Genomic DNA, 17,330 nt, shown 5'->3' on the forward strand with positions numbered 1-17,330 from the left:
CTCGTTTAGCTTGGAGGAGTGGACTGCAATCTGATTGTGTGCAGAGCCCACAAGGCAGAGTGAGTCAGACTGTGAGTCATGAAATCAGTGTAGTGGTGTGCGCTATCCACTGATTTTTTTTAATTCAGTGGTACATCATAGCTTAGAAAAGGGTGGAAAACATCAGTGTGTCACACACAAAGGAAGAATGATCATTGTTTTGAGAAATTTTTATTTTAGAGTGTATGTCTGTGTACCTAGTCACGATGTAAAAGCTGTATGTTATTGCAAGGCATTAATTATTAAAACACACTAACCTAAGAAGCTTATTTAAAATCAATCCAGATTCCCAGACCCCAGACCTAATTTTTCGTAGATTCCCTGGCAGCTGTAATGATGAGCCAGGTATAGGAACCACCTCTTAGAGGAAATGGGTGCATGGGTGGGCTTTCCTCTCCTGCCCTCCACTCCTCCCCCCTGCACAGGGCAGGAGAAGCTTTTCACTGTACGAGCTTGGCCCTAACAAGCAAGAAAAGTCACACAGAGGACAGCTGTGGCAGCACAAACTACATGCTGTGCCAGCCCCAACCCCCCACTCCCCAGGACAGGTGTGAGAACTGGCAACTGAGGATTGGGTTGCCAGTGCCAGCTGTCAGAAAAACAAAAGCGAAAACCAAAACAAAATCACTTCAGTGTCAGGCAGACCTGGGTTCAAATCCTGATGCTTTTACCTTTTACCTTTGTGAAAGGTAGGTTATAGGATCTCCCTGGGCCTCAGTTAGTAGCCTTTCCCAGGGCTGTGGTAGGATTTAAGTATAATAATGTATCCAAGTGCTTAGATAGTCCCTGGCCAAAAGCAGATGCTCCGTCATAGCAGCTCCCTTCCTGGCCTCCGCAGAATCTCCCTGCAAGCTTAGGCACGCTCTGTCCCCTTCACAGCCATCCTTATAGTCGGGGAGAGGCCAAGGCTGTGCCCTTGGAGATTACATTGTCCAGCTGAGTGTTATGTACTAACAAAAGCCCTGCCACCCCCCATTCCGCACTGACTCCCCTGCCTCAGTACAAAGGGAACTCCCCTGGAGAGTGCCTGTCGTCAGATCAGCCTGCTGGGGAACGGTGCGGAGTGCCCCTCGCTGAGAAGGGCCAGGCTCAGTCAGACTTTGGACAGAAGAGTTTCCCTTTCCCGGTTGCAGGTGCCTGGTCCTGCGAAACTTGGCAATGGAAGCTTCTGTGAGCCCTGCTGCCTGCGGGAATGCTCCAGCCCCAGGAGAGGGAGGAGCTGCCACCCAGGTGAGGCAGGTGCAGAGCTTGGGCTCAGGTGAGTCCCAGGCTGGCACAGACACAACAAAGAGTGCCCTTGGACTCAGGATCCAGCTCTGGGAAGCTGGGTTTGTCTCCCAGACGCTGCCTCGGAGGAAAGCCATGGATGAGGTAAGGTGTGTGGGTTTGGTTGTGGTTTTCTCTGTGTCTGACTTACCCAGTCTAGTTCCTCCCAGTGCAGAGCTGGGGGGAAAGGCTGCCTGTGCACCCCGCCTCCTGGAGAGGAATGAACACATCCCATGCTAGTGCCAAGCTCTTATATTGGCCTTGCTCCCAGGAAAGGTGGGGCTGAAGCAGGGCTCTACCGTGTTCTGGGCCCCTCGGAAGGGAAGTGGGCACAAGGCCCTCAGGACTGCGGGTTTGAGGGGCTCTAGCTCTCATCCTGCTTGCTGGGTTTCTAACCTAGTCCTGCAGCCTGCTCTGAGTGCCTGTTGGCTCCTTTAGTTTGCTCTTCTGGACTCTCTCTCCCGCTGGTGGTTACTGGGTGTCCTGGGCAGAGGGCGTAGGACAGGGCTGTCTGGTGATGCTTGTGGCTTTTCAGTGGGCTCTGCTCCTTATAAGCTGTGTGGCCTGAGGCAAGTAGTTTTTTTCTCCTGGGCCCCAGGGTCCCTCACTTCCAAAGCAGGATTAGCAGCAGGTTTCATTCAAGGTCTTTTCCTTATAACAGTAATGAGATGCCATAGGGACTTAACTCTTGTTTCTATTAGTTAACCTATTGTAAATTGGCTGTTTCGAGTTACAGAACCTCTCGACATGTTAAGTGAGGACTTAGGGTGCTACCAGAATAACTAGTTTGTGAGATTATTGGAGGTGCTTGTGAAAATAGAGATGGCCTTTTGGGAAAGTGCACAGCCCAAAGCCAGGCGGAATTCCCTTCTCCTTGGATGACAGTGTGCTATTTGCATAGTTGGAGAATTCTTTCGCCGGATAGACTGCATCTTGCTCTTCCAATGTTGTACCTCTCTATTCCTCGCTTCAAGAAATCAGTTTCTTTCCAAGGAGGGCAGAGGTGTGTTTTGCTTCCACATCTTCTTTATCAGGCATTTGGGGTTAAGCCATGTTCTGAGATGAGTCACACATCTTCCTTCCCAGAGGCTTGGCTTTACATTGAAAGAGGGGATCCGTTTTGGTGTTGCCCCTCCGGAAAAGCTCCGCCTTGCCCCAGGGTCTGCGGCATGGTCTGTCTGAGGCAGATTGTGCCAGTTCAGCCAGCTGGGGTTTGGGAAAGAGTGAGCAAGGGCAAACTGCTACTGCTTCCATCTCCCCTCCTCCAAATTCTCTCCCCCACACCTTGCAATACAGCACGTTGTAAGCTCTTCCTGGATGGAAAATGTGAGGCTGGATAGATTTAGTGTGGCCGTAGGAAAAAGAAACAGACTTCTATTTTGCCCTCTCTGATGCCCCAGGGCATGCATGTAAATAAACTATTTCACGTAGTTTATCTACATGGCAATACAGCAAGGTCAATGCCATTTACCCTTTTTTTTTAAATAGAGGAGGGAACTGATGGTCAGAATGTTGTCACTTGCTCAGTATCACACAGCCAGTCAGCGGCAGGGCAGGAGCCTGGCCTTAGATTTATCAGTAATGACGCTCAGTGTCAGTTATAAGTCAGACACCACTAGCAAGGATTACAACAGGAGCACAGATAGAATGTTGGGCAATTTAGAGAAAAATGTACAAAAGGGCATGTTAGCTAATCACATATTTATGGGATAAGCAAATGTGGTTATGCAACATTTTTCTGCTGAGAAAAAGGAAAAGAAGATCAAAAAAGAAATCTGTTATTCCCCATTTTAAAAGAATTTTATTTTTAAAAGTCAACAAATACCCATTTATATATATATACATAGTGTGTGTGTGAGAGAGAGTGCATACACACACACACACACACACACACACACACACACACACACACCACTCCTGCAAGGCTAGAAGCAGAACCCTCCAAACCAGCTCACCCACCAGTGAGATGCCATACTGAATGAATTTCATTTACACACACACACACACACACACACATATATATATATATATATATATATATATATATTCCGAGTATCTGCATTGTGTTTTCAGGTCCTGTTTCGGGTGCTGCAGATTCAGCAGCAGACCGGCCCAGAACACCTGCCTTTGCAACACTGATATCCTAGTGGGGAAGACAAACAAACATACACGTGTATGTGGTCAAGTGGCAGCAAGTGCCATGTGGAAGCTCGAAGCAGGGGAGGGTTTAAGGACCGTGAGGCAGTAGGAGAGGCTATTTTAGACGGGGTTGTTTCCAGCAAGGCAACAGTGGAGGGTAAGTGCAGAGCAGACACTTGGAGGGGGTATGGGGGTTGACTCTGTGGATATCGAAAGGACTGTCTAGACAGACCACAGCCGATGTAAAGGCCTGGAGGCAGAAGCTCGTCTGGTAAGTTCAAGGAGCAACAAAATGGCCAGAGTGACTGGCACAGAGGAAGCAAAGGAGAGAGCGGTCAGAGGTGGTGGCCGGGCCATGCGGGGCTCCGGAGACCAGTGCAGGGGCTCCAGGTCCTCCCCGGGTGAGATGGGGAGCCCCTGAGTGTCGTGAGCAGCACGGCGGAATGATCCAGTTTATATTTTGAAAGGATCACCTGGCTATTGTTGTTTTAAAAACAGATTATAAAGGAGAGCAAGATTAGAAGCTGTTCGCCCTGGTAGGAGGCTATTGTTGAAATCTAAGAGGCATGGTGGCTCAGACCAGATCTTGGCAGTGACGGTGCCAGAAACGGTCAGATTCTGGTCAGAAAAGGCAGAGTCAACAGGATTTACTGATGGATGGGGCAAAAATGGTGGGAAAGAAAGTGAGTCTCAAGTGTGAAGCCTGGGCACCTGGAAAAATGGGGTTGACGTTTAATGAGACGATTTAAGATGGAACTGGTTTGCAAAGAGGTCGGGACTCAGTTTGGGACAGAGTGACCTGTCAGGTGAGGGGACAAGTTGGCAGCTGGATATTTGGACTTGTAGTTCAAGGGAGAGGCCCAGGCAGGGTGTATGATTATGATAACACCATATTTTGCCATGTATAATGCCCACTTTTTTGCCCAGATATCTGAGGGAAAAAATAAGGATATGTAATATACATGGGTAGGATTAACTCCATATTTACATGTTTCTAATTCTTTCATTTATGCTTCTGCATTAAAAGTGTAACTCTTGAAAGCAATAATGATATCTGTGTGCAAAATAATACCCTAGAATACAATAATCAGCCTTGTTTCTAAAATAGATAAATAATTGAATTTAAAAATTAAAACAAAAGATCTTTTTCCTGAAAGTCTAGGCCAAAAACATGGGTGAGCATTGTACACCAAAGCACGTTCTACACGGCAAAACACGGTAGATCTTTGTAATCCAGCACGATGTCGGGCGCGTTGCAATGTTGAGTGTGTGTCACTGTGGCGGTTTTGAAACCTGCCCACACGTTCTCTGAGATTTCTTCCACCAAGAGGTCGAGTCTATGTTTCCTGCCCTTGAATCTTGGCAGAGTCGTGACTGCCTTGACCGATGGAATAGGACATATGGACATTATGTGACATTAGCATCTGTGTCATAAAAGGCCGTGAAGCTTCCGCCTCATTCAGGCTGAGAACGCTCATCCTCACAGTCCTCAGCCCCCTGTGAGAGGTCTATACCCCAAGGCTTTCCTGTTGCAGATACCACTTGAGGACACTGATTGACAGTTGCAGCTAAGCCTACCCTGGCACTCCTGCAAGGCTAGAAGCAGGACCCTCCTGACCAGCCCACCCACCGGTGAGATGCCACTGAGCGAATATCATCAAGGCCATCTGGGCCTGGAGAATCGCCCCACTGAGCCTTGCCCAAATTCTTACCCCACAAAATCATGTGATAGGCCAAAATGGTTATTGTTTTAGGCCACTCCATTCAGGAACGGTTCGTTTTGTGTCAGAACGTATCTGAACAAGTGTGTAGTATAGACTCCCAAACAGAAGAAGGTTGGTGAGTCTCTCCTTTTCTAAACCCGAGAGTGAGCTTCTGCCTGTGGCACTTCCCCAGCAGGTGAGTCTTCGCTTAGTCACAGTCTTGACAAGAAAAAACACAGCATTTCTGAACTGTGAGTGTTTCTAGTTGAAAGGCTACAAAATGGCCCTTGAATTTTAATGAATGAAAATTGAAATTGTAGTTGAAATTATATTTGTGTTTATCTCTGCCTCTTATTAGTCAAGTGATTTGAGCAAGTCACTGAATAATAAAATGTGGGAGTTGGAAGATTTCTGAAAGACCAACCAGTCTAACATGTCCCATTTTAGAGATCAGAACACTTAAGGCCCACAAGGAGAAAGTGGCAACATACTTTGTAGCTACTTATCCAGGGCACCTCACATACAGTGGATGTGCTTGTTAATGAGCTTTTTAATTTTGACAGTAAACTCTGAGACAGCAGATCACTATACCCCACTCTTTTATTATTGAATAGATATTTACCAACCATCTTCTATGAGTCAGGCTGTGTCTTAGAATTTCTGAGAGGGGGCCTATCATAGATGCCATCCAGTCACTCACTTTTGCATGGGAGAGTGTCAAGAACACAGGCGACTGCAGCATTATATGAGAAGTAGTATGATAAAAAAAGGCACAAGCTTCAGTGAGAGCCTGAGAATGGGTGCCAAGCCCATGTGGGTTCATTTAGGGAGCATTGGAGGGACTGGCATCTGAGCTGAACATCAGACGGGGAGTAGGTAGCATTTCATCAGGAAAGAGGGAAGAAGCAGGGGACACGGCACAGGGAGCAGGTGTGAGCGATACGATGGGGTGAAAGTTCAGAGGACCCTCCTGCAGTGAGAGGTTGATGAAGCAGACATTTTTTAAATTTAATCAAAATAAAAAAAGAAAGAGCACCCAGAATCAAATCCTAATAAGAAAATAGGGGCTAGATATTGAAAGACCATGAATGCCATTTGTACTTTATCTCACAAACCAAGGGGGCCAGTTAGGTGAACTAAATGTCCCCCGACGTCTTATCATACTCTGACTTTCTGGGCCTGCAGAATTCCTCAAGGTCATAGGTGACTTGTTTTCGCCAGGTCCTGAATGCCTGTGAGACCACATAGCAAGCCCTCAAGAACAATTTTAGAGATTTTGTCCCGAATAATCTGATTCTTAATGAATAAATCACAAGACAAGGTAACATGTTAAAAAAAATAAAGAAAGAAAGAAAGAAAGAGAAAGAAAAGGAAAGAAAAGAAAAGAAAAGAAAAGAAAAGAAAAGAAAAGAAAAGAAAAGAAAAGAAAAGTAGACCAGCCAACTGAGAAGGACCGTACTGTAAAGATGGCCTTTTGTCACGAGATTGCTCCTGGGAGCCCTGGGAAGGGAAGAACATTTAATTATTCACAGTCCCCAAAGACTGGCCAACTCATTTCCCTCTTTGCAGAGAGACTGGACTGCAGAGCCCTCTGGGACTGCGCCGTTGGGTCCTCGATGGCGAGACATTAAGCACCTACACCACTGCAGGGCTGGTGTCCAGCCCGTCCGACCCAGCAGGACCGGCCCCAGCTCTGACCCGCTGTTTGCCTCCCACTGGGTCAAGCTTTCTCTTCCCCAAACTGCGTACCCACATTCCTTCACAGGAGAGATGGTTCTCACAGGTGAATCTGATCACGCCCCTCTGCTGCTGAGTCCCCTTCGGCCGTCCCCTACTACCTATGGAGCAGAACCCAGGCCCTTTAGCCCGGCTGACAAGGCCAAGGTGCTCTGTCAGGTACTGGCCCTATGGCTCCCATTCCAGCCTCCTGGCCCCTCATCTCTTCAGTTCCAACTTGATATTTCTGCATGCACATTCCTTTCTCCAGAATGCTTAGTTTCACTCCATTTAAGGCTCAACTAACATATCCCCTCCCTCAGAAGCCTTCTCCTTCCCAAGCCTTCCTGGGTTACAGCTAGTCTCTCCTTGCTTTGCAAGGCCCCAGCCCACTGAATAGACCAAGGTCTGGGCTATGAGGTCCTCGAGAGAAAGGACTAGGTTTTGCTCACACAGGTGTGGACTAAGGCAGTCTGACTGCTTTCACTCTCTGGCTGTACCGTGTACTGGCTGTTCAGCTTTAAGCAAGTCACTTAATCTCTTTGTGCCCCAGTTACCCCATTTGTAAAGGGAGTTCATTATATTCGTGTGCCTCTTAGCCATCTACTGAATTTTATATAAAGAGCTTAGAAAAGCTCATTGAGCTCAAAAAGGTAATTCTACCAACTAAAATAACAATACGTTATAGTAATAATAAATGGGTTGTTATGTGTTGATATCCTAACTCCCAGCACCTCAGAAGGAGACCTTATTTGGAAGTCGCGTCTTTTACAGAGGTCATCAAGTTACAGGGAGGCCGTTAGGGCAGGCCTAACCCAATGTGACTAGCGTCCTTATGAAAAGGAGTGGTACAGACACAGAGAGACGCACAGAAAGGAGAGAAGTGAAGATGCAAGGAGGACACCTGTGAGCACGGATTCAGCCCCTGCCACTCACGGAGAAAGGCCTGAACAGTCTCCTTCACAGCCCTAGCAGGAACCAGCCCTGCTGACTCCTGGGTCTTGGACGTCCAGCCACCAGAACCATGAGATTACACATTCCTAATGTTGAAGCCACAGAATCAAGGGTACCTTGTTGCAAAAGGCCTAGCACACTCGTACATGGGCCTTATCAGCAAGTTAGTTGAGAGGATTTGGGTGAACACTTCGTGCGGTGCCCTTCCTCCATCAACCCGGGGTGAGTTTGCACCACGCTGCATTTTGACCTCCCCAAAGCGGCAGGTGTATTTGGCTTTTCAGAGGAGAAATCTGAGAAGTGCTTATTACCACTTAGCATGGAACACACAAGATGGATGGAAATTCTCAAGGCCACGATCAGTTGTCCTCCCTGATCACCGACTCTTGGATTTCGTTTTCTTTCTCTTCTGTAAAAACCTAAAATAGCAAATTCTTGGGATGATTTTTAAAGATTAATTTGAACACTTTATTAGGAATACTAAATATGGAGAAGTTACAAATAATATGCTTTATAGATGAGCAATTTTGGATCATAATACTGGAAAAATATAAAGTTTTACTTCTTTCTCTTTGATATTGCTGTTTTGTCTCCTGCACGTTACAGATAAGGCAGAGTCAGGGCACAACCGCAGACACCTGTGACTCCAGAGTCCCCGTTCCTAGCCCTTGGTTTGGCCCCTCTTTGCTATGATCGTAATGAGCGGTGTGTTAGACAGGTGTTTATAGAAACGTGTTAGATCAGAAGACTGGCCTTTGGGTCTAGGTCTGTCGTTCACCTGTTACATAGCCTTGAACAAGTCAGCTATCTTCTCTGAGATTCGTTTTCTTATCTGTGTCTGATAACACCGACGTGATGATCTGTTTATGAACACAGATGGGGCCTGATCTAAGTGCTTTATGCCGAGGTGGCCAAAAGTAGGTTTACACTTGTGAATACCTGAAACTCACATGAGACACAGTTTGTTCTTGTCTTATTTGTTGTATATTTACCCATTTTTGCCCACCCCTGTATGGTAGGCTGGTGGGCACTCCCATTGAGAGACAGACCATTGAGACACCAAGAGCAGTTAAATAGCACACACCTAGTGGGGAACACACAGTAGGGGGTGGTGGCATGAGATTCAAATGATTCAAACCCAGAAGCTGAAGGTTTGAAGGTTTATTGGTTTTTTTTTAAGATTTTTTATTTTTAGAGAGAGGGGAAGAGAGGGAGAAAGAGAGGGAGAGAAACATCAGCGTGTGGCTACCTCTCATGTGGCCCATGCTGGGGACCTGACCCACAACTCAGGCATGTGCCCCAGTAACCCTTTGATTCGCAGGCCAGCACTCAATCCACTGAGCCACACCATCCAGGGCAGAAGCTGAAGGATTGAAGGACACATTCATAAAAGGTCCTCTCTCCCGGGCACTCTAGGAGAGTAGCATCCGCCCGTGGAAGGCACAGAGATAGCTGTAAGCAGAGAAGCATCCCTCCACCCCAGGGCCATGAAACCCAAGGACGCAATTTGCCTCCGAGTCTCTGCTGGGAAAAACAAAAGCAGTTTGACCCTCTATAACCCCCAGGGAAAATGGCATTGTCCAAACATTGTAACTGTTCCTCAAGTCTCTCTTTCAGAAAAGACATCTCTTCACATTACGCATTCACAATGAAAAATGGTAATAAATCTCCACGCAGAACAAATGAGACTGGCCATGCCCTCATCTACAAAATTGTTAAAACACAGCTGCAACAATTTGGATGTTTTCCAATGAACACTTTAACAAATCACCTGGTGAAGGTGTTCATCCTGACCTCCTGGGGTACAAATCTCTGCTACCTTTGGCAATGCTAAAGAGGTATTGACTTTTATTTATTTTTGTGTAAGCCTCGCCGGAGAATATGCTTTTATTGACTTCAGAAAGAAAGGAAGGAGGAGAGAGAAAGAGAAACATTGATTGATTACCTCCTGTACATACCCTGACTGGGGATAGAACCCACAACCTCACTAGGAATGTGTCCTGATCAGGAATCAAACGCACAAACTTTCGGTGTATGGGACAGTGCTCCAACCAACTGAGCCACCTGGCCGGGGGCGGGGCAGGGGAGATAACTGACTTTCAGCTTCACAGGACTGACTCAGGAATATTCAACTTGTGGGTTCAGTCTTAGGAACGTTGGCTGTGCTCTACTCCAGCCCAGGAGTGTGGTGGAGTGGGGTGAGTGGGGGAGGGCAGGAGGGGCGGGGGAGGGGGTGCAGAGCCCTGTAAGGGATGGGAGGGGATTCCAGTTACTGCCTTTTCTTGCCACCAGCACCAGGTAAGAGAGGGTCATATACACTCAGAGGAAGCTGTGCAGCGCAGGTGAGGAGCACGGGCAAGGGTTCCAGAGGTTCAAGTTTAAGCTCCATTCCTTGAGACATCAACTCCCTGAACTTCAATTTTCCTAACTGAGAAATTGGAATAATAGTATCTGGGTACATCTTATTAAAGTGGTTTAAATATTTATGTGAGTTTTTCTCTGGGTCAGTTCTCCTGCCCAGACAGGTAGGGAAAGCATTACTGACAGAACCAGCCTTGGCCCTGTCAGGGAGTCTGTGGGACCTTGGGCAAGTCTTTAGACCCTTCGCCTGTAAAAAGATGGGCTGAATCAGAGAGTCGTCAAACACCACGCTGACTTCTGATAGTCAAAGATTTTATATTTAAACCTGATCTCACACGAGAATTTCTGGTTCATGGGGAGGTTAAGATCAGTGGCTATTTTATTTATTGGTAAACCTACTGTTTTATTGCAAGTAGAATTCGAAACAACTCTTAGCTTCATCGCCCCCAAGTTTCTCTACCCTTCTCTGGCTCATAAACTCAAGAAGCAGTGTGATAGCTGCTACTGAGCATCTGACAGCATCAGGTCAAAGATTTGGTTCAAACTCTGGGCCCATGACTTTCAAGAGCCCATGACTTTTCAAACTTTGATGCCCACGTGTTGCACAGTGGCATCGCTGGAGAGTGGGTCCCTGAGGGGCATGAGAAGCTGAACCCCCACACAGCTCACATCAGCCACACAGTGTGTGCGCACACGTGTGCCCGAGAGAGAGAGAGACAGACAGACAGACAGACCGAGACTGACCTTTAGGGTAAGCCTCTAAGATTCAGGATTTGCTTAGTTACAACAAAATCTAGCCTGTCCTGACCACTGTACACCCTGCAGCGTTCCTTTCAGAGCATGTGTTTCATTTTCTACTGGTGCTCTAACGAGCAACACAAACCTGGTGGCTTCAGGGACCACAGAGTCATTCTCTGGCCTCTGTAGATGTCAGAATTCTGCAATGGGCCTGCAGAGCTCGTTCCTTCTGGAAGCTCTAGGAAGGGGTCGGTTTCCTTGCCTTTTTCAGCTTAGAAGCTGCCTCCGTCCATTGGTTCCTGGCCCCTCCTCAGGCTTCAACGCCAGCAGCCTGGCGTCTCGCTTCTCTCTGACCTCTGCTTCCACCCTTGCATCTTCTAAACTCTGACTTTCCTCTCCCCGCCTTACAAAGACCCTTGATTACTTTGCACCCACTGGGTGATCTAGAATAATCTCCCCACCCCATTGCCAAGGCCCCTATTACCATGTAAGGTAACGGGTGCACAGACCCTGAATTAGGGCACGGGCATCTTTGGGAAGGGTTACCATTCAGCCCATCACAGTCCTAGCCTTTCCTGACCATTATTCACCTCCCAGTTGGTATGTTTTTTTCAGAGTCTATGTCACACCGTGTAAAAAGAAAAATTGTGTAAAATAATTTCAGTTTAATGTCTCCCACTCCAATGGCTTTAATGGTTAAATAACAGAAACAAACACAACCACAACCATAGATACTATATGGGGGGGGTGAGGCACACTGCACTTAGCTCTTCCTGTGAGTAATAGAATGTAATCGGCACAACTGCCTGGCAGAGGTAAGGAACATTACTGGTCCTGTTTTCAAGCGGAGAAAATGAACCTCAGTGGGTTTAAGCCACTTGCCCCCAGAATGCAGTGGTGGATCTGGGAGCTGACCCAAGTCCGCCTGACCCCAGAAATGTTTCATTTAACAGGCAAGGGACCTTGCTCGTGACATAAAAACACAACTTAGATCTTCCTCAGATTGTTAAGTTGAATAAGGTACACAAAAATAATACACTTGTAATGCAGTGCAACAATTATAAGGTAATCTTTATAATGACATTATGTTCTGACAGGGCAGAGAGGAATAATATTTTATCTTGACCTGGAGGAGTCAGACTTTCTGAAGGGAGGTAATTTCTGATTCCAGTTTTAAAAGATGGAAAGCGGTCACCCGGCAGTGGGGATGGGGGGAGGGGAAAAAGCATCCCAGGCGTAGGGAACAGCGTGTACAGAAGAACTGGGGCAACAAGTAGCACGCTGTGTTTGGGGACAGTGGCAGGAGAGAAACTTGGGGACACGTGTGCCCCTGCGAAGGAGTGCATGCCCCACACAGAGCCAGACAAGTACTGGGGTGAGAACAGCGTGGGGGCGGAGGGGCAGGAGACAGCCGACATGAATCAACCGTCTTTCCCGTCCTCAAATTGCTCTCGAGCCGGTGTGTATATGGTTAGCAAATGCCCCTTCTTTCTCCCCCGTCCCCAAGAAATGGATTCAGCTATTCACTAAATTCGTGTGCATTTTTTAAGTCTCCACCATGTGGCAGGTGTAATGTTAGACACCGAGACTGCAAGGTAATTGTTCCTTCTTTCTGGCTTGCCAATTCCAAGGATAAACTGCTTTTTCTATCTGGAAAATGCTTTTGTGTCAGATTGACATCATTGATACATGTTTAAAGATAATGTCTTGAGTTTGTGTTGCATTGTGGTTATTTTTAATTTTCCATTCTATTCAAAATATTTTCATATTTCATTTTATTTGATATTCATAAGAATCTTGTAAGGTAGACAGGACAAATACAGTTATTTGCATTTTAAATGTTAACCAAAAAGAGTGGATTTTAGATCTTCAGTAGGTCAACAAGTGTTTTAGCTGAAGTTCTCAGGCCACGACAAGTTCTGTGAGGAGTAATTCCTCTGTGTTCCTGTAAGACTGTGGTTAGCACATGTCATGTATACACATCCATTGGTCATTATGGATTTATTTGACGGTTCACTCTGGGGCCAGTGTCAAGTCAGACTCAGGGATTTCTAATCCTCAGCACAAACTTTCAAAATCAGAAAGTACCCCAATCTACAGATGAACAAATTGAGGCTCCAGATCACCTCACTCCTAGTTTTCACCTTTATCTTCTCTCAAAGCGAAGCAGTTGTGTATGATGTTTCTTCTTTTTGCCAGCATCATCCGAAATCAGAGCCCTATCATTTCCTCTTGTCAATTAATACAAAAAACAATCCCCATTAATGTTCAGTGAAGCCACACATTTTTCTCAGCGGGGGCCACCTCATTCTGCCCTCAGTTACTCTGCCTGTGGTTTCCTCGGACTGGCGTCTCTGATCCCATCAGTCAACTCCAGGTCTATCTAGTTGCCACTGTCATTTTTCACTGCTAGGGTCCCCTTCAGTACTTTGCAGATGAAGATGACAGTAGTGAGGGCAACTCTCAGGGCGCAGTGCAACATGGCTGTGTGGGTGGAAGTAAAGCAGAACTGAATGTTGGGGGAGTGGTCCTGTTGCTGCTGCCCGTTGTTCTGAACCAGCATTGTTGGCTGGACAGGGTGCGCGACAGGACCCGGAGAGGGGCGTGGGAGAAAGAGGGCGATTGTGTGTGATGGCCTCATAATAGGAGGAGAAGCGGTGGGGCGGACTGGAGTGAGCGCTCTGGGAAAACCTGTGCATCCACCATGTCAGTGCGTGCAGAAGGAGGGGGAGGCCGGAAGGGGAGCATTTCGATTAATGGAAACTAAAATGCTACTCCATCAGGACAGATTTCCCCATCTGAAACCATTGGCTAGTTGATTCGATACATATTTCCTAAACACGTGCTCTTTGCCACGTGTAATCATTTCATCACCCTCAAAACCACCGCGGTAGTTAAGACCATCATGAACATCATTGTCCCTCTCCTCTTCCTTCTCCTCCACCTTCCCCTCCTCCTCATCATCCCATCAGCAGTCTCTTTATCCGTATCACAGCTCTCTTTACTGAAATACCATTACTGTGGGCCTCCTTCGTGCTAGGCAGCCAGCCACTGCCCAGGTCCGCGGCCTTCCTATGATGTGAGTAACTACTCCCCCCGTTTTACTCACTGGGAGACAGGGAACAGAACTGAAACACTAGCCTAGCCAGAACTCTTAGGAATAGGATTCCAACCTAAGACTTTCAATCCTAAAGCCCATGCTCTTAACCCTGCTGCTTCACTTAAACTAGCTCTTAGTCTAGAGAGAAAGGGAAAAGTGTAGCAGACGGTAACAGTGTAACAGATACTGGGCAGGGTTTCCGGAGCACACAGGAATCCCTCCTCTCACTGCATACCCGAGGGGGATGTCCTCGGGGAATTGCGACGGAGCTCAGTCAAGCAAGACGGATACTTTTCTGACAGAAAAGGATGAAATGTGTGTGAAAGCATGGAGGCCCAAGACAGTCTTCTCAGCTCCAGACACGAGGTCAGGAAACCCATAGTGAGTCAAAGAGAGGAAATGCTTCCAGTGCAGTGAATGAACTACAGGACATTAGACGAGAAGCTTTAATTATTCAGAGGGGAACATGAGAGAAAAATAAGCTTTTAATAGTATACCTGGCCCTGGCTGGTGTGACTCAGTGGTTCGGGTGTCATCCCTCAAACCAAAAGGTTGCCAGTTCAATTCCCTGTCCGGGCCCATACCTGGGTTTTGGGCCTGGTCCCCTGTTTGGAGCATGCAAGAGGCCACCGATTAAAGATTCTTTCTCACATCGCCATTTCTCTCCCTCCCTCCTCCTCTCTCTAAAAAATAAATGAAATATTTTTAAAAGATAATATACCTGTCTCGTGTTTTACAGTGCATTTCCACACACCTAGTACATAGCAGGTACTCGACCAGTTATTGAATGAACAGCCGATGAATGATTTCTGTTGTCCCTGAAAACAACCCTTTGCCCATAAGCTCCGTGAGACAGAACACCTGTTCACTACTATCACACTTACATCTGCAGTGGGGCCACTGAGTTGTGCCATCCAGGGCACACTGCTTACACAGCAGTGTAGGTGAATGGTCTACAGGGTCGCCATGTGACTGGTGTCCCTGCAGGTATGCAATTTAGTAGATGGGGCTTACAGCTAATACAGAGGATTAACATTTGTTGGCTGAGTGATCGTAACGACTGAATAGGCATGTAGGAAGGCTAGACAGAGATTACCGTTATTCGCCCTCTTACTCATGCAAGAAACGTGGGTTAACCCTTGGCTGTAAATCAGCATACTTATTTCACAAGTAGGGAAGAGCTATAAAGTGACTGCCTCCAAACACACATTTGCTGAGTGGAAGAGCTAAATGAGGAGCCCAGACTTCCTCCCCTAGTTGATGCTTTTGTTTATTTATTTTTGTACTATAGCTCACCGTTTCTCTGCAAAGCCATCAGTTTATGGTTGCCTCCAAGGGGCCGAGGATGTTTCTTTCTTAGGAAACAGCTGGGCTGAGACATGTGCCCTTGGCCGCACACAGCTGGCACAGTCCCAAGGTGGAGGAAATCAGGAGCTGCTGCTGGGAGTCCCTGTCAGGGACGGGTGTGTAACTAATTGTGGCTGTAAACCTCTTTCACGAGGGGCTCGGCTTCGCGACTTCTTTGAGTAGAGAAGATCCTGAGGCTTACTGAGTGGATTAGCAGAATATATATTCAGAGAGCAGAAGACTGCTGAGCATCCATTTTGGCTGGAGAAATTGTGTCCCAGACAAAGGGCCTTGCAAGCACTCATTAGCTGCATTCATTGACTGCGTGGAGGCAAAACCTGAGGCTGTGGTCGCGTGTTAGAACGAGCTGGGGGCCTGAGCTCTGCAGGTCTGGGTCGGCTGCTCACGAGCGCTTCAGTCTTGGGTTAGTAAAGTGGGCCCTCCGGCCTTGGTTTCTTCATCTGTAAAATGGAGTTAATCATTTCTCCTAGTGCTATGGCAGACTGAACAAAATAACGCGTGAAAAATTCCAGCCCAATGTGGTAGAAAGAGTGAGGAGCTCAAGTTTTAGAGTGAGATTCAACTTTTAAGTCTAAATTTAACTCTGAATAATGATGCAAACTTTGACAACACTAATAATAATTGCTATAATAATAACAGCTAGCATTTGTAGAAAAACAGGTACAAGGCACTGAGCACTTAATATGGATTGTCTAAATTAATAGGCAGCAATAGAGTAAATACTATTGTTGCTGCTTTATTGATAAGAACTGAGGTGATGAAGGTGAAGTTCAAACACTAGCTAAAAGTGAAAGGGTCAGGATTCCAACACAGTTCATCTGACTCCCAAATCCACAAAACGGTCTTTCATCCCTTAGCTAAGCTGCTCTCACTCCAAGCCTCAGTTTTCTTATCTATAAAATGGGGTTAATAACATCGGCCCTACCAGGTTGTTAGGAGAATCTGAGGTTGTTTCTGAAAAGCACCCGTTGCGGTGCCATGAGCTCAGTGGATGGCGTGGCACTACGGGGGGTGGGGGATGTCGGGGGGCTAACCGTGGTGGGGCTGGTCGTGGTGGGGGTGGCCGTGGTGGTGGCAGAGATGATGACGATGGAGATGATTGGCACTCCAGGTCTTAACGACTTCAACGGCTACAGTTGGAGAAAGAAGGTGCTGAACGGACAGAAAACCAGACAGAAGCTGCTTTCTCTTCTTTAGAAAACACAACAAAAATCATCTCGCACCTGTAAAGTCTGTCCCGGTTGAATTTAGAATGGTGTCTTTGATTTCTCGGACTGTTGCTTTGTGCAGCTGGGACTCTAATATAAAAAGCAAATCTAAGAAATTAAAACGGCCACACTGGCTAAAGCGTTTACATCATACGGTGTGGGGTGAAAGCAATGAAGTGCCTCAAAGAGGTCATTCAAGCCTATTTTCGGTGTTTGGTAAATTGCACTTTAAATAAAACTGTCGTAAACCCAAAGGACACTGAGCAACTGTTCTGTCTGGGGTGCGAGGAGGTGGTGTGGAGAGCAGGAAACCCTTTCCAATAAGGACGCTCTGTGGTCGGATTTTCCCACTTGCTGGCAGCCGGTTCCTAGTGAACTTTCCCTCTTCTTGGCCACCCCCACCCAGTTTCAGTGCCAAAGAAGCACAGGGAAATGTAGCTGGGGAGGCCAGCCTGGAGCAGTTTGGGAACTGGCCCGTGTGCAGACACCGTGAATTCTGGCTTCAGGCCCTCGGCCCCAGACTGTTAACTAACTCAAACGCAGACCCCTTTGCTGGGACCTGCATTTTGAGCTTGGCCTCTGAAAGGCATAACCCAGGATTTCCTCTGAGGCCCTCACCCCCACCATAAATGCAGTTACCCAGCAACATTTTATTATCTTGAAGCAATCATGAACCCGTTGTGGTTTGGGTTTCATTTGGACTTTTGGTTTTCTGATTTCCTAGGACACATCCTAAAC

At 47.0% G+C, this 17,330-nt stretch overlaps 1 protein-coding gene across 1 annotated transcript in view; it reads left to right on the forward strand.

Moving 5' to 3' along the window:
* The first annotated feature begins 921 nt into the window (after positions 1 to 921).
* FYB2 (FYN binding protein 2) overlaps positions 922 to 17,330 on the forward strand; it is a 106,436-nt gene continuing 90,027 nt past the window's right edge. Inside the window, exon 1 of the mRNA XM_037043170.1 lies at positions 922 to 1,410. Coding sequence (XP_036899065.1) covers positions 1,198 to 1,410 — 213 coding nt within the window. The 5' untranslated portion in view covers positions 922 to 1,197. The remainder of the gene's footprint in view (positions 1,411 to 17,330) is intronic.

Source organism: Sturnira hondurensis, unplaced genomic scaffold, assembly GCF_014824575.4.
Source record: "Sturnira hondurensis isolate 20B ecotype Veracruz unplaced genomic scaffold, ASM1482457v3 Scaffold0004068, whole genome shotgun sequence".
NCBI lineage: Eukaryota > Metazoa > Chordata > Mammalia > Chiroptera > Phyllostomidae > Sturnira > Sturnira hondurensis.